Genomic DNA, 23,528 nt, shown 5'->3' on the forward strand with positions numbered 1-23,528 from the left:
GAGTTTCCTCCTCTCAGATGACTCCAGCTGCATCAAGTTGACATAGAAACTAGCCAGCACAGTGTCCCTTGGAAGGCCGTGTTAACTTGTGACTGACCAATGATGAAGTGAAGGAAATAGGACTGAGTTTATGGCCACACTTAGCATGACCTGTGGCAGCTGACTTTAAAAATAAATCTGAGTGGTTTTGTGTGGTTCATATCTTCCAAAGTCAGGAGCTGAGAATGGGAGAGGAAGGGAAATTCCAAATTATCGAGGATCCGTGTTAGATGGTCCTGATGATTACACTCGAGTGGGATAATTAATTTTCCTGCTGCATTAGTCAGGGTTCTCTAGAGAAACAGAACTGATAGAATGAATGAATGAATGAATGAATGAGTGGCTTACAGGATATGGTCCGACTATTTCAACAATGACTGTCACCCAGTGGAAGGTCCAAGAACCCAGTAGTTGTTCAGTCCACAAGGCTGGATCTCTCAGCTGGTCTTCCATATATGCTGGAATTAAAAAAAAAAAAAAAAAATAGGCTCAATTGCCAGCAAAGGGCCGAATTTGCATTGAGAGTGAGGGCAAGCAGGCAAAGATCAAGTACTTCCCTCCCCCTTGTCCTTTATGTAGACTGCCACCAGGAGGTGTGACCTAGATCAAAAAATCCTCTCTTCAAAACATCTGGATTTGGGGTGGGGCTTCCTTAAATCAAGAAAATGATTCCATCAAGAAAAATCCCTCATAGGTGTACCCAGCCACTTGGGCTTTAATTAATTCCAGATGCAGTCAGGTTGACAGCCAAGCATAACCATTATTCCCACTCTCTCGTCTTTAAAAAAACAATTTTTTAACAGGTGTTTTGCCTGCAGGTATAGATATGCACTATTTGCATGTGGTGCCTACAGAGGCTAGAAGAGGGGGTTGGATTCCCGAGAACTGGAGTTGAGTAGTAGATACTAGGAAGTCACAATGAGGGTGCTGAGGATTAAGTGCCTCCCTTCCTCTGGAGGGGCAGCCAGTGCTTTTAATCTCTGAGTCATCTCTTCAGCCCTTCCACTTTTTAATTAATTAAAAACAAATCTGGTTTGAAGACTCATGAAGAGCCCATATCCTTAGTTTTCATGGGAAATCAACTTCTCAAGACCTACTCTTTTTCATTCCATTCAGCTTGACCCAGCAGGCACATAATGGCTTTCTGCCATGTGCCAAGAGATGGGCCAGATATGGTGGTTGCCCACATCTGTTGGTTGGAACTTGAGGGTTGGATCAGGAATCTAAGAGTGATTTCATGGACAGGCAGGCACTGGAGTTGAGCCGGAGAGCCCCCAAGTGGGGCAAGCAGCAGCTCAGTTGAGACGGGAGAGCTAATGAGTTTTCCTGGTGTGGATCGTAGTGATTGCTGTCAAGTGCCTGTTTGGTGCAGGCCTGTCATCTCATTTGCTCTTTGAAGCACGGACTGGCAAACTCTTTCAGGGGAAGAATCAGAATCAAATACTTGAGGTTTTGTGTGCCAAAGATTCTGTCACAACTGCTCAGCATTGCTTTAGTGTCATGGAAGCAGCCAGAGACCACAAAAGGATGTGGCTGTGTCCAATGAACTTTACCAACAGAAACAGGTGCCCAGCTGGCATTAGTTCAGGCCACAACTTGCCAGTACCACCTTATAATATAGTTGATAGAGTCACATTTTATGGATCATGAAGCTGAGTGTGGTGGTTTGAATGAGAATGGCCCCCAGAGGCTCATAGGTTTGAATGCTTGTCCTCTAGTTTGTAAAACTAGTTTTGAGAAGGAGTGAGAGGTGTGGCCTTGTTGGAGGAGGTTTCTCTGTGTATAGCCCTGGCTGTCCTGGAACTCACAAAGATCTGCCTGCCTTTGCCTCCCAAGGAGTGTGCCACCATGCCCAGCCAGTTTGCCCATCTTAACTGCCACTATGGTATTTGCTCCCTTAGCTTCTTCTGATCATATTGAATTGAATGATATGAATTAAAGATGCACTTGAGGATGTAGCTGAATTGGTAGAGTGCTTGCCTAGCATGTGTGAAGCTCTGGGTTTGTGTCCCAGAACTATATAACACCATGAATGCTGGTGCACACTTGGCATCTCATCACTGAGCTAGTGGAAGCACCAAGATCAGAAATTCAAGGTCATCCTTGGCTATGTAGACAGTTCAAGTCCAGCCTTAGCTACTCAAGACATAACTAAAAACAAAACAACAACAAAAAGAAAGTGAAAGTGAAAATTCTCTTCCTTTACCAGCTCTCTGATCTTGGATAACTTGGCAGTCTGGGGAGGAGTCTAACACGATGTAAGAGCTAGTACACAAGCTGTTAAAAAGATTTCCATGAGCCTCTGGTCTGCATGAGGGTCTGCATAAGTTAGTGTCTAGTGAAGGGTAGAAGAAGAAATGGCTTCTTTCACCTCACAACCAGAAAGTGCAGTCTTGTTGCTTCTGGAGATGAGGGTCTCACTTCCCTGGGGTTGAGCAGCTGGAGATGCTGCCTAGCCACAAAGGCTATACCCCAATTTTCCCCAAACGCCTTAAGAGCAGCGCCCAACAAAGTAAGACTCCCTCAGGGAAAAGATGGAGGGCAGAGGCCAAGGTCAGTTGACAGTCTTCTGCCCTTTGACCTTTGTGAATTCTTGGGCAGGGCCACTGGTGGAGGGAGAAGGCAGCAGAAAATTTGTATATAAACCTGTTGTTTCTGACCAGTTGAGGGCATTTTGGCCTTTCTTTTGAGCAGTCATTCATGTCATTGAGAAAGTTAGGGATCTGTAAGAGCCTGTGTGTCCATCCTCACCCCACATTTTCATATAAACTCAGAAATAAATCAATAGGAAAATGTTCAGGGGCCTTTTCTGGCTTTCAGTGATGAGTCTGTGAGGTAGAAGAGCAGGTGTGATGAGCTCCCCAGGGAATCTGCTCTTCTACGGATCACCTAGCCTCTACCCTCTGGGCTGCTGTGCACACTGATGCACTTAAAGATGTTATAGAGTGGTCCCCTGAGCATAGTAACCACCCTTCTCTTCAGATCAAGAGACCCACAAGACCAGCTTCATCCGGAGGGGTGGGTAGAGAGGATCTTTGGACCCTTACCTGAGATTTCAGTCCCTCCCCTTTATATACTCCTTGGCCAGTTATATATAATTCCACCACGGGGGGCTGGAGAGGTTGCCCAGTTATTAAGAGCACTGGCTGTTCTTCCAGAGGACCGGGGTTCAATTCTCAGCATCCACATGGCAGCTCACAGCTGTCTGTAACTCCAGTTCCAGGGCATCTGACACCCTCACACAGACATACAGACATACATTCAAGCAGAACACCAATGTACATAAAATAAAAATAAACAATAAATTATAATTCCACCACGGTTTGTCTGTGCCCCTCTAGGCCAAGGGAAGTGCTAACGTACATAGTCTGCAGAGGTTAATTGAAGGAGAGATGCCATCTTTGTAGCTATGGGCAAATGGTCATCATTCTGGGATGAGCCTTGTCAGAATTAAGGCAGCTTTGAGGTCACCAGTGCTCTCTAAGTAAGAAATAAATTCAATTGTTTCCCCAAGTTCAACCTTGGTACAATCATCTTTTTGTAGCTAGTCCTTTTTAAGGTTTGACAATTGTCTCTCTAGGGAAAGAGGTCGCATAACAGGTATTGGAATAGACTGGGTTTTATTTGTTAGAATCTCGACAGTGAAAATGGTGGCTAGCTTTTAATCAGCTTGGTTAAATCTTCAATAATAACGAGGCCATAGTTAGCTCCACTTATAAGTGTGTGATGGCAGGACCCTGTGTTTCCCTCTTGGCTGCTTTACAAGGGAGCCAGGCCCCTGAGAACTCTGCTCACTCAATACCCCTCTTTGCCCTGAAATGGCCCATCCAATGATGCCCATTGGTAACCTCCCCATATGTTTTCTTCACAAAGTGAAAAAGATGGAAGGGGGTAGGAGAGGCCCCACTTGTGTTTAGAGCTGCAGGGTCTCAAAGCCGTCTGGAACAAACTGTTAGCTCCTTGTCCCTGGCCTATTCAGGTCTCTGCATGTTTGGACGCTCTCTTTAGCTTTTCTCTAGGCCCTGACACAGCTTTCTCAATAGACAGGACCGTTACAGCTAGCTGAATGCCTCGCCAGCACAATGCACTGAATGCTAATGGCTCTGGCAGCTCTGGAGTTCACCAGCTTGCCAGTGCCAGCAGGACAGTGACTGTGGCACCTAAATATGGGTCCCAGCAGTTGCATCTGACCCTGCGGTGGGATCTGCCCAGATTTCTGAAGTTGCCTGTATGTTTTTTTTTTTTTTGTAGATCTACACAGATTGGGCCAATCATTACCTTGCCAAATCCGGCCACAAGCGCCTCATCAAGGACCTCCAGCAAGATGTGACCGATGGCGTGCTCCTGGCCCAGATCATCCAGGTTGTAGGTAAGTTTGTATTTCCCTTTGAGAGCTAGTTGGTTACAGCAAAGCCAGCCCAGAAAGGTCCAGAACCCTGATGTCTCTGTCCCACATATTGACCATTCCCTTGGTTTTCTTTTGATTCTGATTGTATGGAGCCCAGCATTAAAACTGTTTCTGTTAAACACAGCAGGGCTGTGGGTGTAGCTCAGTTGGTAGAATGCTTTACTATGGTGCAAGCCCAGGTTCCATCCCCAGAACTGTATAAACCCAGTATGGCAATACATGTCAGTATGCCAGTATGGTGACCCAGAAGATGGAGGCAGGATCAGACATGCAAGGCCATTCTTGGCTACATAGTAAGCTTGAGGCCAACTTGTGCTCTCAAAAGAAGAAAAATCACAGCAGAATTTCCTTGACCATCTCATAGAAAAGAATACCTAGGGCCAGAAGAGGAAACTGGGGCTTTGAAAGAGGCACTCTACCTGTTTCTTGCCTCCTGTTGGAAAACTTTGGGCATACTTCAAAAAGGAAAAGAAAAATACAGGGCTGTTTAATCCTGTCAACTCTAATTGGGACTCAGAAATCAAAGGCTCTGGAGATGGTTGGCGGTCTCTGAGTTTGAGCAGTGGAATGTTCATGCCTTAGACCTGAGCTGAGAGGGGCAGGTGTAGCAGTGGGTAGGTGCTGGCCATGACACTGCGTGAGAGTCAGCGCTGTGGAGGTTGTTAGTGAGCATTATTGGGCTGATGGTCACCCTTGTCAGATGCAGCAGCCCACTAGTGCCAGAGTAGAAGGCACAAGGGAAGGATGGGGCTCTCGCTCTGGCTACTGTGCAAACCCGCTTTCCCTTCAGCTGTGAGAAGTAATTGGATTTCAGAGATTAAGCTGTGCTGAAGTTCTTCGGGGAGATCTGTAGAAACACAGGCAGTGGGCCTAGGCTGAGAGTGTGGAATGTCCCTGACAGAGAATGAAAGTCCCCCTCTACCTTAGCATTAAATTTTGAGATTGGTTTCTCTTTTCTTCTTCCCTCCCTGGACTGCTTTTCTCTTGCTGTTACAGCCAGTGGGCACAAAGGCAGCCATTTAAAAGATGTCATTACTGTCTCACAGCTTCCAGACAGCACCTAAGTCAGGCTGTGATCACAGTATGTTCAGGGCCACATCCTTACATAGGGACTCGCTGGAAAGGGGTTTGCTAACTTTTTGAGTTAGTGACAAGGGGACTCTGGGTCTGGCTTCTTGCTGGCTACTGGCTAAAGATCACCCTCACTTCCTAGCAGCTGCTCTGCTAGCTTCTCGCTGTGTCCAAATCTTGGTCCTTCAGTGCTAACAGGGAGCAGGTCTCTGGAGCAACTGTCCCAGTGGGATGGATTCTCTTGCATAATGTTGGAGTTACAGGTGCTGCCCACACTCCTGGAGAGGATTTACTAGGCGTGGATGCCACTGCCTGCACCACAGGAGGACACCTGACCTATGTTGCCTGCTTTTCTTCCAATCCCTCCTCTTCCTCTTGCTCTCCATTATTGCATATACCATAGTCTTTAAGAAGCTTTTCTCATTTAGATTCCTCAGCCCCTAGGAAGTACATAACAGATTTTGCATTTTGCCAGTGAGGAAATGGAGGCTGGGTGAGGCTGAGGGCCCTGTGTGAGACTTCTTAGCTGGTGCAACCACTGCTATCACTTTAGCTCCATGACCATTTATTGAGCACCCCAGTGCACCTCAGTGTCTCCTTGGGGATGGAGAGGTGGCTGGATTGGGCTCACAGCCTTGGGGGCTGTGGTACCGCCTTGTCGGCAGCTCTGTTGAAGTTGTGAGCTGTATCTGATCTCGGGTTTGAGGTCTTGTCATCAGGCTTGTGGCTGGCACTGAGTCTCCTAAGCATGTTTAGGGGTGGTGCTGTGCGATTCTTCTGGGAGCCCTCTCAGGTTTCAGATGCCAGCAAGAGAGAAAATGGAAAATGGTACACTAAGGGCTCTTTCTCGGCATTGCTCCACACCTCACAGCTGTGGGACCTCACTCTGCTCGCTCTCTATTTCTTTGTGTGTGTGTGCACATGCGCGTTGTTTTTGGTGTATATACTTGTTAGCATAGTATACACGGGGTGGGTGTACATGTGTGTGTACATGTGCACGTATGTGTGTGCATCTGCATTTGCATATTTACACATAGGCACTGAGGCCAGAAGAGGACACCAAAGCTACAAGCAGTTGTAAGCCCGCTGAAATGGGCACCGGGAACCAAACTCGGTCTTCTGCAAGAGTGGCAAGTACTCTTAAGCACAGAACCCTCTCTCCTGCACACTCCATCTCTATTTGTTGAGACGGGTCATTAATTCAGTTAGCCTGGCAGCAGTGGGCCTCAGGGATCCACCTGTCTCTGCCTCTCCAGTGCTGGGGTTATAGGCATGCACTGTGCCTGGCTTTTTATGTGGGTTTTGAGAATCTAAACTCAGGTTCTCAGGTTTGCGCAGAAGGTACTTTATTGACTGAGTGATCTCACCAACTGTTTATCCGACTTGAAAGTGGGTCAGCTATCCTTCTTTTCTTTATGGGTCTTTCATGAACTGCAAGTTAGAGATCAAATAAGAAATTTGTGAAATTGATGTGCTCCAGGATAGCACTCAGTAGCAGCTGTCTAGAGCAGTAGGCAAAGGAAGATGATGTTGTGTGTCAGAGCTGATTAATCATGTCTAACACAGACGCAGAAGAGGCTCAAGGTATGTTGTATACTGTCAGTTTGCTGTGCATTGCCATGAAGATGAGAGATCAGTTCTATCATTGCTTGGGAGCGTAGGATGCTTCCCTGAGTCTGTTCAGATGAATGGCTCATTTGGAACTTAGCTGCTGATCTGTAGTTGCAGAGGCTCAGGTTAGTACTGATAGCTTCTCAAATGCTTGTTCTCCAATGTGTTTTGGATTTCAGATTTGGGGGCTCTGATATATTTCCATACCAATATGATATGTTGGGAATGTTTTTAAGTCTAAGCAAGAAATTTGATGTTTCGCAGGCACTTTGTGTACACAGCCTGAAGGTAACTTTATTCCATGTTTTAGATAATTTTGTATGTGAAACAAAAGGCTAATTGTGTGGGGCTTTCTACATGCAGCATCAGGCTGATGCTCGAAAAGTTCTGGATTTTGGAGCAGTTTGGATTTCAGACTGTCAGATGAAAGATGCTCATCCTTAGGGCACCTCAGGCTCCAGAGGAGGGTAGCTCTGGTGGGGGCTTCCAGGGACAGTCAGGTGCTGGCTCACTGCTGTTGCCCTGACTGTTGCATGCCTGGGTCCACGTCTGTGCTCCATGCATGCACAGAGATCCAGAAGATGGGAACTGGGAAGGCAGCACTCCTCCTCCAGGGTCAGCAACTCTTGGGACGCTTAGAGTCTCCGTGTCTTTCTTTTTGCTATGATAAAGCACTTGACAAAGGCTGACTGAAAGGAGACAGAGGTTCTTTTGGCTTACAGTTGTGGAGAGGCACAGTCCATCATGTCAAGGAAGGTATGGTGTCGGGCAGAAGGCTGGGTGCTCACACTACATCCATACTTGGGAAGAAAAAAGAAAGCAGAAAGTGGTCCTGGAGTATAAAGCTCAAGTCTTTCTCCTCCACTACCCACTTCCTCTAACAGGGTTCCTCCTCCTAAGGGTTCTACAAGCTTGCCCAACAAATTACCTGCTGGCGACCAAGCGTTCAAACACACAAGTGTATGGGGGAACTTTCCTTGTTTTGTTTGTTGGTATCGGGTCTTACTGTGTAGCACTAGCTGGCCTGAAACTCGCAGAGATGCCTCTCCCTCTGCCTCCCAGAGTGCTAGGATTAGAAGTGTGCCATCATAGGCTAGCATCTCAAATGTAAACCGCACCACTGGAAGCCAGTGGTAGCTCTGCTGAGGGCAGCAAAACCTTCTGATTTTAGTGTGGACCAGCCAGTATTCCTCCTCTTGAATTCTGAAGTTAGCATTCCCCCTTTATATGCTCACTATGAGAAAACATAGAGTGCATTTGTGTGTGACATCAGTGTGTGCATATGTACACACACACAGGAGTTTCCCAGAATTAGAATGCTACTGGCTGCACTCTTAATGTGCTGGACTCCAGTGGCTACTCTCAGTCTGGTATGTTCCTGGTCACACTCTGGAGTCCAGTTCTTTCTGGTACCTCTCCTGGCTGCCCAGCCACAGATAGAGGGGCCTCTGTTATTCTCCCTCCAGTCATCTTGGGCTTTGTCCTCCATAGGTCCGAGTCTGAGTTTATTCTGTCTGGCAACCCACAATTTTGCCTGGGGCTGGCATGTGGCGAGGTTCAGGGAAAGCTGAGAAGACCAGGGGGAGAATTGTGTTGTGGTGGAAAGCGTGGCAGTGGGGACAAGTCTCTCCGGTGCCTCTTTTAAAAGAATCTCTCTATTCCATTCCTGAAGGCTTTGTCCTCGTAGCTAAGTCACCCCACCTTGGCCCTACTTCCACACATAACCACACTGGAAATTAAATTTCTGCCTGTGGATTCAGTGACTGTGGAGATAAGTGATTCACATGGTAGTCCATCTTTCATTGAGCAGAATCTCTCCCTAACTGTTTCTTAAAGGACCAGTTCTGGTCACTAGAGCTGCAAAGAACAGTGAAATCTGGGGTGTTGGTTTGAACTGATGATATTAGTGGATTATAACAATGGATGCAAATAGGGATTATACTGATAGTAAGTAGGAAATTTAAAAATAAGCACAGCAGCAGGGGAAAACCTGGACTATACAGGAGAATTTACTGCTATAAACAGTGCTGCATTTTCATGAAGTCCTCAGTGCGGACTGACTCTAGAGAAGGCATGGTGAGGACGGGGCTAGGATCACTCTTTTTCACAGCACCTAGATTTTATCTTGTATGGAGCATGCAAACAGAAGATGCATGCAAGATGAACCCTGGTTGCTATGGAGGGGGTTACCAGCCCATATGGCCACATGATCCGAATCCCAGCCCTGGTAAGGGGTAGACGGGAGCCTTGTGCTTCTGAGATGGTACCCTGAGAGAAACACAGCCTCACTTCTGTTATGTTCTAGTTTGAGGTGGAGGGCATGAAACTAATCACAAGAAATCACAGACAGACCCGAACTGTGGAGCATTCTGTTAAAAAAAATAAATAATCAAAACAAAACTGGCCTGTGTTTCCCCAAAACATCAGCGCCTTGAAAGACAAAGCAAGAACTGATGCCAGGTTGGAGGAGACTGAGGAGGCGCGACAAGAAGTGGGCTGTGTGGTCTCTGCCTGAAGCCTCTGAGGGGGATAAAATGCTCTCTCAGACATATTTTAGTCAGTTGACAAAATTGGAGTACTGGCATTGGATCAACACTAAATTTTCTGAGTTTTGTAATTATACCATGGAAGATGATATCCGTGTCCTTTGGAAATGCATATCGAAGTACAAGGGGCTCAGGATGTGATCTATATTGCTTACTCTAAAATGATTCAAACCAGGTGCCTGAACATGCCTATGGAGTACCAGCTACTTGGTAGGCTAAGGTGTGGAGATTGACTCAGCCCAGGAGTTCAAGACCACCTGAGTAATATCATAAGACTCTGTCAAAAATAATAACAATAAAGTAAGATTTTTTTTTAAATGTGTTCCTATGTAGAGACAATGAGGCTGGGAGGGGGGGAGAGAGAAAATGAAACTCAACTTAGATGGGTGGTGGGAGGGGCAAGAAGCAGATGGATCTCTGTGAGTTCGAGACCAGCCTGGTCTACAAAGCAAGTCCAGAACATCCAAGGCTACACACAGAGAAACCTTGTCTCGAAAAACAAAAACGAAACAAAACAAAACAAAAAATGTCTTGAATATGCTGGTATAGATAAATTATCATAGGTTCTTAGAGGTGTCAGTTTAATCATGGCCGATCATTCTGTGGACAAATGAGAGCTTCTTGGATTATCTGATTTGAAGCTCCACCAGAGACCCCCTGCTCTAAGTTAATGTGCTTAAGGTCCAACAGAACTACTGCTGTTTCCAGCACTCTCAGTAGTTATGACAACCATAGAAACATCTGGGGATTTAAATAAAGAAGTACTTAAATTATATAAAAATAGAAACTAGGTGGCCCGAGACTTAACCTTGCTTTTTTAAGAATTTGAGTTTGGATTAGCCATCGACTTAGGTCTTTGTGTGGACTCTCTGAATGCTGATAAGTAGGCTACACCCTGTGGGTTTATTTTCACTATTGTGAATGGCAATATTAGGTCATAGGAGCTGTGATGTTTGAGTTCACAGATGGCGTGAGTGCATTTATGTGACAGACTGCCAGCAAGAATTAGAGGACTCATTAGACCAAACTCTTTCATTTCCATTTAGTAGGATCCTTAACACTCCACAATTGATCCTTGAGCATCCTAGCTACCCATCCTGCTCTGTGATGAGGAGCCAGCAAAATGGGCCTGGACCAGAACCCAGAGATGTGGACACTGATCAGGGATACATCTGTCAGTACCATGATTCACAACCCAGGCTGTTGCAAACATGTGGCGAAGATAGCTTTGCCATTGATTCGCCAGGACCACATACTAACCCTACCATACGAAAGTCCGCAGTCTGCCTCTGTGCTTGCCATAGCTTCCCATGTGTGAAGGAATGCCATCTGTTGGGAGTATTCAGTTATTTTCCTGTCTTCAGTACGTCTGTCTGTATTAACTAGCAAAAGGACAGCTGCCTCAAAATCCACAGCAAAACTTTACTTCCTTGAGATGTTCTGAATACTCATTTCTTCATTCCATCTGACAAATATTTATTGAATGGCTACTATGCTAGGCACTGCCCTGGCTCTGGTGCTATGCTAGGAAACAAGGCAGGTGGAAGTCTCTGTGTTATGGGGTTTGTATGACAGAAATCTGTTTCAGATATTTGTATTTTCTCACGAACTAAAGAACAAATGTCCTTCCGCTCGTTGAGCTGTCCTTTCCTCTCTCCCTTCCCTTCACTAGTGAATGAATCCAGGGCCTTGTGCACACTAGGCAGGTCCTCGACCATTGAGCTGTATTCCCCAGACAACTGGGTACTGTTAATCTTATTTTCTTGACATTCGTTTGGTTTTAAGGTTTCCGAAAACTCCTTTCTCTAATCCTGACATTAAGCAGAGTCCTCATTAGGTTGGAAGTCCTCAGCTTCGTCTCTGAAGATCAGGATTCTCCTGGTGGAAATCTGCTCATATAATCATTTTAGCATCCATGAATCAAGCAAATCTGTATTGACCAGGCTAGCTTGTGCCTCTAGCTTGCTTTCCATTTCTGAGATTCTCTCTTAAGACAGAGCAGAAGAGAAAGCATCAGCATAATCTGAGCTGATAGAGGGCCAGGAATCTGAACTCCCTGAAGACCTGAGCACTCTGACGCCTTTATCCATTTTAGATGGATTTTAATGTCTTTCCTCTCTGTAGAAGTTAGAGCCATCATAGTCATAACGGTCTGATGAGAAATTTGAGGGAGTAGGGAAGGAATTAGATTTTGCCAACAGTTTTTGAGCTCTGAGACAATGTGAGATAAAACCTTAACATGTCTTCCCGGCTCTCAAAGGTTGGGCTGGGGAAACAAAACAGGGGATGTTCCATGTGAGATCAGTACAATCTGGCCAGGCCTGCACACAATGCTGGAGAGCAGAGACCCCAGTGTCCACTGCCCTCCCGGGACATGGGAGGCTTAGGGATGAGGGATAGGGACTTAGTCCTAAATATGGAGCTCTAGCTGAGTTTGTGAGCCTATACCACATGGAGTCATCAAGATCAAGACTATCGCAAGAAACTAATGATACATGAAACACTGGGTTCCGGTCACTGTGCTATTTTACCCATATCCTGTCATCTCTCCTCTTGAAGCAGGTGACACCAGCTTCCTTACATAGAGGAGGAATTTACGGCCTGGGGAGGTTGAGCAAATATCTGAGGAACTCTAGATCTGAGGCAAACAGTCAGCAATAGTAGCCTTCCCCTGCTGCTTCTACTGGTCTCCTCTCCACAGATACCCTGCTTGTAGTTTCCTAGGAATTCTTGCTTCTACGTGGTAGCCTCACCAAAGTTGGACCTTCCCTCCTCTTGATTCCTACTCATTCAACGCACCCCCTCTCTTTCACTTTTCACAGTAGTGAGGGGCCACGTGAACTTCAGGCATGCATGCACCCTGGTCTATTTGGCTTTGCTATATGGTTTTTGGTCAAGGTGTTTTGAGGCCTCAATCTGCCCATTTCATTACTTGCCTCCAATTCATGAAGTCAGGACAGCCAAAGACAATACTAGTACTTCTGGTCACAGCTGTTGTGAGCAGCTTTCCTTGTCTTCTGTCCCCACCTGCTGAGTCAGAAGTGGGACAATCACCTCAGAACCACCCCATCTTTGTGGAGAGACTGCAGTTAAATTTGTGTCTTTGTAGCCTGCAGTGAAATCCCAGCTCACTGTATCCCAGGTCAGACATTGCCACGATGTCCCGTCATGGCAAGATGAGTGTCAGTGCAGTTGTCTCTACTTGAAGTGACGATGACCTTGCCCCAGCTGTCCCTGGAGGATGGCAGCTTGATGAGTAAGTTCTGAAGATTGCTAGATGCTGCTCAGCATTTCACACACAGCCCTAGTCACACGGACCCCAGCGTGCCTCCAAGGGCTTGGCTGGACTCAAGTGTTCTGCCAATTAGTCGTGAAACTGTCTCTCTGTTACTAGTTTTGCTAACTTGTGTTTCCTTTTACAGCGAATGACAAGATTGAAGACATCAATGGCTGTCCAAAGAATAGATCACAAATGGTAAGTGGGTCCGTGGGTAGTGTTTGTGTGAGGTTAGCAGGCCGCGTCTCTGAAAGACCTGAGCAGCTTGAAAAACACTCATACCAGAAGCTGCTCCTTGGGGTGAATGCACCAAAAGCTGTCCCCAAGTAGCTTTCTGACACATTTGCTGGCCTTCATTAAGAAATGGCTATGATGTCTGTATAGATTGTCAGGATGGGAAGATGAAATAACCTCTGTGTTGAAAGTGAATCCTACAGAATGGGCACATGCATGCATTGAACATGGACACTCTGTGACTCAAGGATCTGTGCTCACTTCTGTGTGTGCGGGGTGCAGAGGCTTACATGGGATGATGGGATCTTGCTGGTCAGGGTGAAATGTATGGTCTGGCCTGTAAAGGGGCCAGGGACATGAAGTTGGTACTGTGGTGGTAAGAAGACAACTGGTGGCTTCAGCAACCTTGATAAGTGATAGCCATGCCAGCAGGATGCATTTAAGCTTTAAAAATACACAAACTAATATGTAGGTCTGTTTTTTCCTCACACTGCCTAGTCCTTGAATTCACATCGATCATTGTGTTGGGAGAATAGGGCGTGTGATGCGAGAGCGTTTAATGCTTCACTGAGAGAAGGCATGCTGTCAGGGTCCGATAAGATGTCCAAATACCTGGACATGGATTCCAAAAATCTAAAGAAGGGAATAAAATATTTTTCATCCTAACCCCACTCCTGGCTATTTGACAGGTGTTATGGATTCCAGAGTGTCTGGCATCTTTCGAACTCTCTTTAATGTTCTGACTTGTTTGTATCCTAAAAAGTTGGACAGAGGCAGTCTTATTAGACAACTTTTTAAAATGCATAAACCTATTCTTTTATAAAGAAAGGTGTTTTGTATGGCGTGTGTGTGTGTTTGTGTGTGTTGGAGTGTCATTTTCCACTTTACATTGTAAAGAAAGTTTCTTCTCTTTGGCGAGCCCCCTGGAGGCATTGTCTCTTCTTGTTTGATCCACAGACTAACCACTCCTTCTGTACGAAATCCCCCAGACAGGACTCTGAGAACTGCTCTGGCTCTTGGGAAGTCTTGGCTATTTTTACTAGTGCTACTGCAGCTGTCTAGTGTATTAATAATTGAAAAATTTTGGACAACAGAAGACTTAATTTTAGTGCAAGCATTTTATATACACAGGGCAATCTTCATATGAAGGAGAGGCATTCCTTCCCTCTAGGGCAGATATGAGTGCATTTGTCCTAGCCTGTTGTCATGTATATAGAGCTGACATTGGAAGGTAGGCAGCCTTTTATTTTATTTGGTACAAATGTATGTTCTGCACTGTTTGTTGGAGATGCTGCTTGTCATTAAAGTCTACTTTTAAGGTTGTGAAATATCACCATCTCAGGCTCTTCTGCACAAATTTATTTTTATCTGCAAATGTGTTTGTTATAAATGCTATCGCAACAGCAAGGCAATCCTGTGGCTTCCCCACAGCCCAGCTGTATCAGCACTGAGGAGGAAGGCAATGTGGCTCTTTCTTTTTTCTTTTTTAGAACAGCAATATAAAATCCTATAATTGCCTGTGATAATTGGTTCCAGTCTGGGGTGGGCAGGCAGATTGTCTTATGGCAAACCTTAGCAGAGAAGGGCTCAGCAAAACCAATGTGAGTCTAGGAAAATTAGGAATGTCTATGATAACCATTCCATTCTGTTGGAAATGAGGAGGATGGTGGTGTGTACAACAGCTATATTGTTCTTTACAGTACCATAAAGCAGTGACAAATGCATGAAGCAGAGCTACCAGGTCATGTAGGAAGTGATATGTTGCTTTGATGATGTGTGTGCATGCATGTGTGCATGGATGTGTGTGTAAGCATTCACAGAGTTAAAATGTCTGTACTCCTGTCAATTGTAATTTGAGAGTATGCCAGCCACCATCTCTAGGTTTCCAGTAATTTAATTTCTCTGTTAGGGCATTCTGTAGGGTGATCAATGATGGCACTTTGCTGTTTAAAGGAAAGCATTGTTTTGGTGGAAGGAAGATGACACACAGTGAGATGAGAACTTGCAAAATGTATTCTACAGGGAGGGTGAGCAGTTCTCCCAAAATATGTAAAAAGAATATATTCCAGGAGCCATTAGAAGTGGAACTGAAAAAAGCGATTGTTCCAAGCAGGGAGCTAACTCATAAGCTGGTCAGTGGGCTTTGCAAGAGAAACAAGCCTAGAAGAGAGGGCAGCCTTTCCTCTACTTCCAGTGCCCAGCCCACAGGCTGGCAAGGAACTCTAGTTTCTTCTCTAACCACACCTAGATCCCATTTTGAATCCTACTTACCTTTTAAGGCATGGAAAAGTGAGAATGGGCTTTGGAAAATGGTTTAGAATTCAGGGATAGTGACACGGGACACAAGAGACATGGCATTGCATCCTAGTGGCCTGTCAGTCAGCAAACAGTGGCAGAATGTCTTCTGGGGCTGGCCGAACCCTGAGCTGGGCCAGGTGAACAGCAAGCAGTAAGATGTGGTTTCTTCCCACAGGGCAGTCAGATGAGTGGGCAAGAGACCACTTAGAACATTGGGACTCCATAGCCCATCTCCACCTCAGGGCAATAATTTCTGAGGCATGAATCTTGGAAGGCTGCAGCGTGAGCCTCTTCTGGCTTGCCTTGCAGTGTCTGTCCTTTTGTTCCCATGATGAAAGGTGGGGCCTGGAAGAGCCCCAGGTATGGCAGACCTCGCTGAGGACTGTTTAGACCCGGGATACACCTGCTTTTTTTTTTTTTTTCTACCTCTAGATTGTTGCATCTCAGGTCAGTCCCAGAGTAAAGTTTTCTGAAGGAAAAGACCCAGGGCCGTCAACTTTGATGGGAGTTCAGCCATGGGGTCTAGGAACTGCAAACTCGACCCATCTGGAAGGAGTCGTTGATTTTCTCATATCAGCATTAACATGTGTCCGATGGTGTTTGCCTGTAAGCCCTTCTTTACGTAGATACTCAGTCCTTTTTGATTTGCTGTGCCTGCTGTGTCACTGCCCTTTGCAGGTAGAAGCCTGGGTGCCAGGCTGTTCAGTACTATCCCCAGAAGTCCAGCCCGATGGTCATCCTTCAGCATCCATGACCCCCCAGTGCCCAGCTCTTTAGAAAACAAGGCTTGACAGCATTGAGAAAGTGAGGGCTTCAGGTATCCAGAGCAAGCCTGACTTCAGCTTGTTTTCATGGAGTCTGTCAGCCTATTTCAGTCTGACTTTGAGTCTTTTAAGGGCCAAATCCTTGGACATAGGGCTCTAGAAATGTCATTCCCCACCCCACCCCCATCTCCTAGCCCACTACCAAACAGATCTCATTGACCCTTAACTAAGTTTGTGTGTGCGTCAAAGCTAGTCAAAATGTTTTGTCTGTGTGGTGTTGCCATAGCAACCAAAGGGCATTTCTTTGGCTTTCAAATGATTTGTTCAGCAGAGTTAAGTGTTAGTTTGAGAAGGAAAAACATTGCTTGGATCTCAGCCAGAGGGTGCTAAGCAGCCACTGGGTCATTCCTCGCCTAGAATTCAAAGCCCCGTGAGACCTCAGGGTTTCTTCTCCCAGTAGAGCTTTGGACTAGCCAGTGGCAGGCGATGGTTTTCTCCTCTAATCATTATTTTAAGCAACTTTTAAGGACTTTCTGTCCTTCTTTGGGGGAGGCATGGAGCTGACCCTTTTAGAAAGGGGACTTATGCCTGCTGTTCTTTCCCACTAGGCCTCTCTCTATTCCAGCTGCCCACTGGCCCTTCTGTTGTTCTCTGGGAAGCTTTTTCCATGGAATGCCCAGACCGAGGGCTGCCTGGGTTACAAACCAGGCAAGGTTCAGCTCCTTCCTGCTGTTCTGCAGCCTGGAACTGATTGATTAATCTTTGAAGCCTCCAGTTTCCTGTCCTATGAAGTGGGAATGATGAGAGCACACAGCTCATAAAGTCTTATGTGTATGTGTATGTTTGTGTATGTACTAACCGCACAATGAAAATACTGATCGTTGATAATAATTAAAATGGTAGATACACTGAAGTGGACAGGGTTTGCTCCAGGTGCTTTTAGAGTGCTGGGTAAGGGCCCTTAGATCACCTCCTTGCAGCCAGCAGGTGAGCTTGCTCCCTCCTTCTCCTGGCCTCCTTGGCAGTTCCCACAGTGATGACACTGGTGCCATCATTTAGCAATACATGTCTTTAAGGATGTAGAGCACTTGGGAAATTGGAGGGAAAATGCCGATTTTCCCCTTCTCAAGTGATAGCTACCCGGAATTTTGCATACAGCTTAGTAGATTCTGCATTCCAGAGGTTGGCCCAGTATCCTTTTGGGGCTCCAGAGACCTGAGGCTAACCCAACACTCCTCCCCCTTCTCAGTGCATACCCTTGTTCCTGACACTGCCCTGTGGAAAGTGCCAATGCCCAGGTTCCCAGGACAGAGTCTGCACTAAAGTACAGACAAAAGGATGGCAGGACTTGGAAACTTCTCCAAGTTTTATGGGAAGAACCTTCACAAGTGATAAGACCTGAATTGCTGCTTTGCGAAGGAAGGCCTACCCAGGCCAGCCTTTCCCAAGGCCAGCACCTGGGAACCAAGGAAGGAGCAATGCAACACCAGGCCAGGGCAGCAGGTGTCACGGGCATGGGTACCACTCAGTATGGTTAATTCTTCAAATGATGAGTCAAAGTAGACAAGTTGTCATAGAAACACATCCAGAAGAGTGTCCAGCCTCGTCCATTGGTCAACACTCGCCCAGTCCCTCCTTCACAGTGTGGCCCTGACAGTGCATTTAGTTTTAGCTTTTCACTTCCTTCTCTGGAACATTGAGGGAGAAAAAGGCCTCATGGATCAAGCGTCAGATTTCCCTCACTGGTCCTATGTGCCAGGAGCCCACGTAGTTGTATGCAAATCTCGACATTGTTGTATCAGTTGCCTTTCTCATTGCTGTGACAAATACCTGACAAAGCAGCTATGAAGGGAAGCTTATCCAGCTCACAGTTTGAGGGTACAGTCCATTGTGGTAGAGTAGGCATAAAGGGAAGAGCTCAAGGCAGCAGGTCATGTTTCTGAATTTAGGGAGCAAAGGTTGATGAATACTGGTATTCAACTCACTATCCCCTTTTATTCAGTCTGCAACTCCAGCTCAGGTAAAGTTACCATTCATACCAGGGTGAGACTTCCAACCTCATTTAAACCACTGTGGAAGCTCACACACAGAGATGCCCTTGTCTCCTTGGTGATGTGAAATCCCATCACCACTGCTTTAAGATAGAGGGATAATTTTAATTTATATTTGCATAAGGAAACTGAGGATTTGGGGACAGGTTATTTGCCTAGGAGGAGGAGGAGTTGGGGTCTTCACTGACATGATGGAGAAGGGACACAATAAAAAAAAAATAGCGCCTTCCTCCTCACCAGTCCTCATTCTCCATGTTTATTGACCTTGGAGATAAGAGCAGTCAGGCTTAGCTAGAAGTTAGCAGGGAGGGAGGAGTATGAATGTTTCTGGGAAAGGCCTAAGGTGACCTAACACCAAGAACTCACATGTTGCCATGGGCAGGTGGCCCCCAGTTGAGATGCTTCTGGGCGCCAGGTCTTTCAGCCCCATTCTCTACAGAGCCTCCTGGGCCAGGAGAGGGACATCTGCGACCAGATCAAGTCTCCAGGCACAGTGACCTGGAGCCCTCCCAGCAGCTGCCAGCAAGCCGGCTGCATGCCTTGGGAGTGTCTGAGATCCTTGGGCAGCTGAGTTGCCTCTGCACAAGGCTCCCAGGTCTATTTTTATGTGGCCCTTAGGGCACACACATGCCCCAGAACCCAGAAGGAATGAGAGAAAGCTCAGAGGCCACCCAGAGTTTATAGCAAATAGGAAGCCAGAACCAAGGGCAGCAGGAAGCACCCATAGTTTCCTACCCAATGCCCATTCCACCATCCTGGTTGGGTTTGGCTGGTTCATTTTAAAGGTGGTAGCAGTCTCCATCTCTGTCTTTATTAAGGTTCACTTGTATTTATGTGTGTATGTGTCTGTGTGGGGGTCTATGGGTGAGTGAGTACAGGTGCCCAAAGAGTCCAGAAGTGTCAAATTCCATAGAGCTAGAGTTACAGGTAGCTGTGAGCTGCCTGACTTGGGTGCTGGGAACTGAATTCCATTCCTCTTCTGCACTCTCAAAAATAAGCTAGAAGGCCCTCAGGATCCAGTTACTGTCCCCTTAGCCCTGCTACTGGACACCGCAAGGTGGATGAGGAAGGATGGGTGAGTCCGGAGTTTGTTCCTTGATATATATTTCTGGTCTCCGAGGGTGACCTTCTCCATGTCCCCTCCTGGGCAGAATGACCTTTAATGCTCAGGTCAGTTGTTTCCAGAAAAGCTGACATAATTCAGTGTCGGTTTTGTGTGTGTGTGTGTGTGTGTGTGTGTGTGTGTTTGCCCAGAGTCATCCTTATAAGAGATATGCATCTCTCCCCTGAGCAGGCTAAGCCGCTGTCAGTGAGAGGACTGGCACACAACAGGTGGGTCAGTATGTGTCCAGAAGAAAAAGCAAAGAGCTGGCACAGGTGTGTTTGTGGTAGCAGCTCTGCAGTGTGTTATTCCTATTTCATCACCTTCAGCTAGGCAGCAGTTGGCATGCAAGCTGTTTTGGGGTGTTCAGAGAATTTTAATAATGTTCTAGACATTTCTTTTCTTCTCTTAATGCTTTCTAAATTGATCTAGAAGACTTGAATAGGAAATACCACTTGTCAGGACCTGTACCTCATTTTCAGTTTGAGTTCTTTTCTTGTTAAGTATACATGCTGAGGCATCCCCATTGGATGCTACCAGAGATTAATATGGAGATGAAAAGGATGACAAGCCACCATTCTGAGTGCTTCAGAAGCTGTGGTTCATTTTAGTCTCCTGCCAGCTCTCAGGATAAGGGGTGTGTTTTGTTCATTCCATTAAGTTTAATAAGGAATCTGGATGCTAGGTTCTGCAGGGCTGAGGTTCATGATAAGCAACATCCTTCCCTTCCTTTCCTCTCTTCACTCCTTCCTCAGAGCTGTAGTTCCTAGTGTTCTTCAACTGTTTTCATACAGTATCGTACAGGAGACACGGCTTGTGCGCACTGTGTGCTGAACACTGCTGTATGTGCTTTGAATTAAATGGCTTGTCTTCTGTATATCCTGTGGAGGCAGACTGGACCATTATACTCTATAATGAAGGAAATTGAGGTGAGGCAGACAGCAGTTGAGTAACTTGTCCTAAGTGACCCAGGTCTGACGAGTGGCACCCCGAGGCTCGCATGCTGGAAGCCCGGCTCTACAACAATCCCTTCCTTCTTACATATTCCTGTGAATGACAGTGATCGAAGAGGAGAATTGACACAGATGGAGGGAACTACAGTGTCCTTCCATCCCTTACTAAGGCATAAGCAGAAGCTCAGGGTGGGAAAGAGAGTCAAGGTGAAGAAAGACTGGAATAGGCTGGAATGGGGCAGCCCTGCTGGATGTGTGAACTAGCAGAGCCCAGATCTAGCTAAGGCAGCTTCTGTCTTGTAAAAGGGAGATAAGGGGAGCTGTCCCTAGGCAGGCAGTGAGGGAAGAGAGGAGTTAATGTAAGAGGCTCATATCTAGTGTACAGCAGACGGCAATTCTCATTGCATGTGACCCATGCACTCCCTCTCTGTTGATTTGTGCAACAGGAGTTTTCTCATGCTCAGAAAGTAGGTACCTGGTGAAGTAAGGTTGAGCAAGGATCCCATCTGTGTGGCATCCTCATCCCTATGACAGGTGTACATGCTGTTTTGCAAGCTAAGGATTAATACGCGGCATGGTTATCTGCATAGGGTGGGCAAGGTACCCTTTAAGGGGTGGGAAATAATAGAGCCTGATGGATACTATCCTGACAGCTTTGGAGACCGAGGGAAGGGCATGAGCCACGGAATTCAGGGGTCCTAGGGAAACAGAGCCTGCTGTAGAGGCAGCGTGAATTTAGCTCTCTGAGGCTTATTTACATAGGACTTCTGACCCACCTAAGTTAACGGTTGTTCAAGCTGTTAGGCTTGTGGCAATAGGAGCATCGGGAAGCTAAACACACGTTAGGATTCAAGTACAGTGGCTTACCAGATCAGAAGGGAAATTCTGTGAGGTCCCTGATCACCTGGGAGGTGCTCCCACTGTTTGCATCTATGAGGAAGAAGCTTTCCATGCCTGCACACACCAAGCATGTGCAGGTACGAGGCCTATAGAGCAGTCACAGTCCATTTCTGGCACATTCCTCTCCTCTCCCACCCTGCATCACAGACACCCCAGACTCTGAGCAGCCATGGACTGTGCCATTTCACCTGAGCCTCCAGAGCTGATACTGACAGACACAGTTCTTCTGCAAGTGTAAACTCAGGTGTGGGTCATGGCCCCCAACACACATATGTTTGTCTTGTAATTGACGTGATGTTTAAGCCATTTTTATGAGAGACTGATAATATTTTATGTGTTAATAAATAACGCCAAAGCTCTGTTGTGCCAGTAGCCTGTTTTCCATCTCTTCGCCTAGCTCCTGGCATTGGGCTAGCCAGGTTAGACATATTTATCTCATGTTTCTCCTATGCAAGAACTAAGCTCTGAATGATCTGACAGTTGTGGACTTCTGAGAAGCAGAGGCAAGGCTCACATCAGCGTTTAGTAATGCTTTAAAATGCTCGAAGATTGTTCTAGTCATTCTAAGCCAAGAATTCTCCCATTTTGTGTTTTCTCTTACAGTTCTACAGTTTCATTTAGTTTAGTTTTTTTTTTTTTAATTTTTTAAGACAAGTTTTCACCATGTAGCCAGGCTGGTCTGGAACCCACAAGCTGTCCTGGCATCATAGCCATATAACATATACCACCACTGCTAGCCCACATCACAGTTATGAAGGTGGATGAAAAGGCACCGAAGTAGCAAGTTATTTGGGTATGTCAAAGCCTTTAAGCAAGGCTTCTCAAACTTCACTGGGCATGAGGAACGTGCTAAATGGAAGGTTCTAGGCCTTACCCTACAGCATTTAACCCCAGGAGTTTGGTAGGAGTTGGGAGTTGACAACCTTTACAATCTCCCGTGAGATGCTCAGACTGCCAGTCTCACAACACACTTGCTCAACATTCCTTAAGAGTCAAGAGGAAAGCCTCCGTAGAGTACCTCAGTACCTCAGGAGGCTGAGGCAGGAGGATTGCTATGAGTCCAAGGCTAGACTAAGTAGCAAGACTGTCTCAAAAAATATTTTAAGAAGAAAGAAAAGAGGAAATCCTCTCTGGGGATGTACCTGCTCAAATATGCTTTTAAGCACAGTATCTGTTTATCAGAGTGTTCAAATGTTTTAAGCTGATAGAGTTTCCAAAAGGTCTGCTGAAGTTTAGCATAGTGCCTATTCTGGGGCTCTTTTGGACAGTCTTTAAGAATGTCGCATAGTCTGAGCTGATGGCATCTTTCTCTGGCTGTGGTCCCATGGAAGTGACCTCCTTACCACACCTAGTTCCTTGGTCTCTAGGACCTTTCATTGGCCTGTGGATATGTTCTAGGGTCCTAATGCATGTTTGTCCCTTAATTCCCTTGACATTTAAGCAAATTTTACAAGAGACTTACCATATTTTGCATGCTATTTGCTTTTCCTTTTCTCCTCATGTTTATTTATTTGTGTGCTTGTGTGTGTGTGCATACACTTGTCTATATGCATGCATGGAGCCAAGGACAAGTGTTCAGAATGTAGTTCTTTCCCTCCACTGTGTAGATTCTAGGGACCGAACTCAGGTCAGGGTTTCCAGAGATGGCAGCCGTCACCTTTACCTGCCCAGCCGTGTCACTGCCCCATGTGCTGTGTGATAAAGAGCAAGGCTGTATAATATAAACAGAATGTTTTCATCTCTCGGCTCACTGTATCCCCCACCAGGCATGAGTAGCTTTGCAGAAAGAAGTCTTGTCCCTGGTGCTTGGTAAATGCTCCGTGGCAATCTATGGGGGGTATTCTCACACCTATGCCGGGCCTGGGTGTTGGCAGTGGTAGCTGGTAACCTGGTGCTCAGTGAAGCTGAGGCGCTTGGTATCTGCCAGGTGGATGGCACGGGGGTGGGGTGGGTGTGCAGCGTGCCTCAGACCTTCCTGAGCTGAACGAGAAACCCCAGTGATGATTTATAACCATTTGGATTGTGGTTTGTATAAACGCCATCTGGGCCTTGTGCTCGGGCCCACCTCCCCGCACATGTCCTCACGGAGTTCTCACGTTCGGCCTAGCATCAAAGGACTGCTTTTTGTATGTGTGGTTTTAAAATCCTTTTTTTCTTTTTATATCCCCATGAAATAGGACTTAGCGAGGGGTGCCTGTTTGTACTTGAAGGCACGCGCAGGCTATGCGTGTGCACGAGAACTGTGAGCCCTTGTGCGCACTTGAGCAGAAGTGG

At 46.3% G+C, this 23,528-nt stretch overlaps 1 protein-coding gene across 8 annotated transcripts in view; it reads left to right on the forward strand.

The window, feature by feature from the left end:
• The window catches only part of Nav2 (neuron navigator 2), a 348,443-nt gene that overhangs the window by 107,547 nt on the left and 217,368 nt on the right, over positions 1-23,528 (forward strand). For all 8 annotated transcript variants that reach the window (XM_060367213.1, XM_060367205.1, XM_060367207.1 and 5 more), the window contains exons 2-3: positions 4,291-4,408; positions 13,098-13,150. In XM_060367213.1, coding sequence (XP_060223196.1) covers positions 4,291-4,408; positions 13,098-13,150 — 171 coding nt within the window. The remainder of the gene's footprint in view (positions 1-4,290; positions 4,409-13,097; positions 13,151-23,528) is intronic.

Source organism: Meriones unguiculatus, chromosome 14 (assembly GCF_030254825.1).
Source record: "Meriones unguiculatus strain TT.TT164.6M chromosome 14, Bangor_MerUng_6.1, whole genome shotgun sequence".
In the NCBI taxonomy this organism is placed as follows: domain Eukaryota; kingdom Metazoa; phylum Chordata; class Mammalia; order Rodentia; family Muridae; genus Meriones; species Meriones unguiculatus.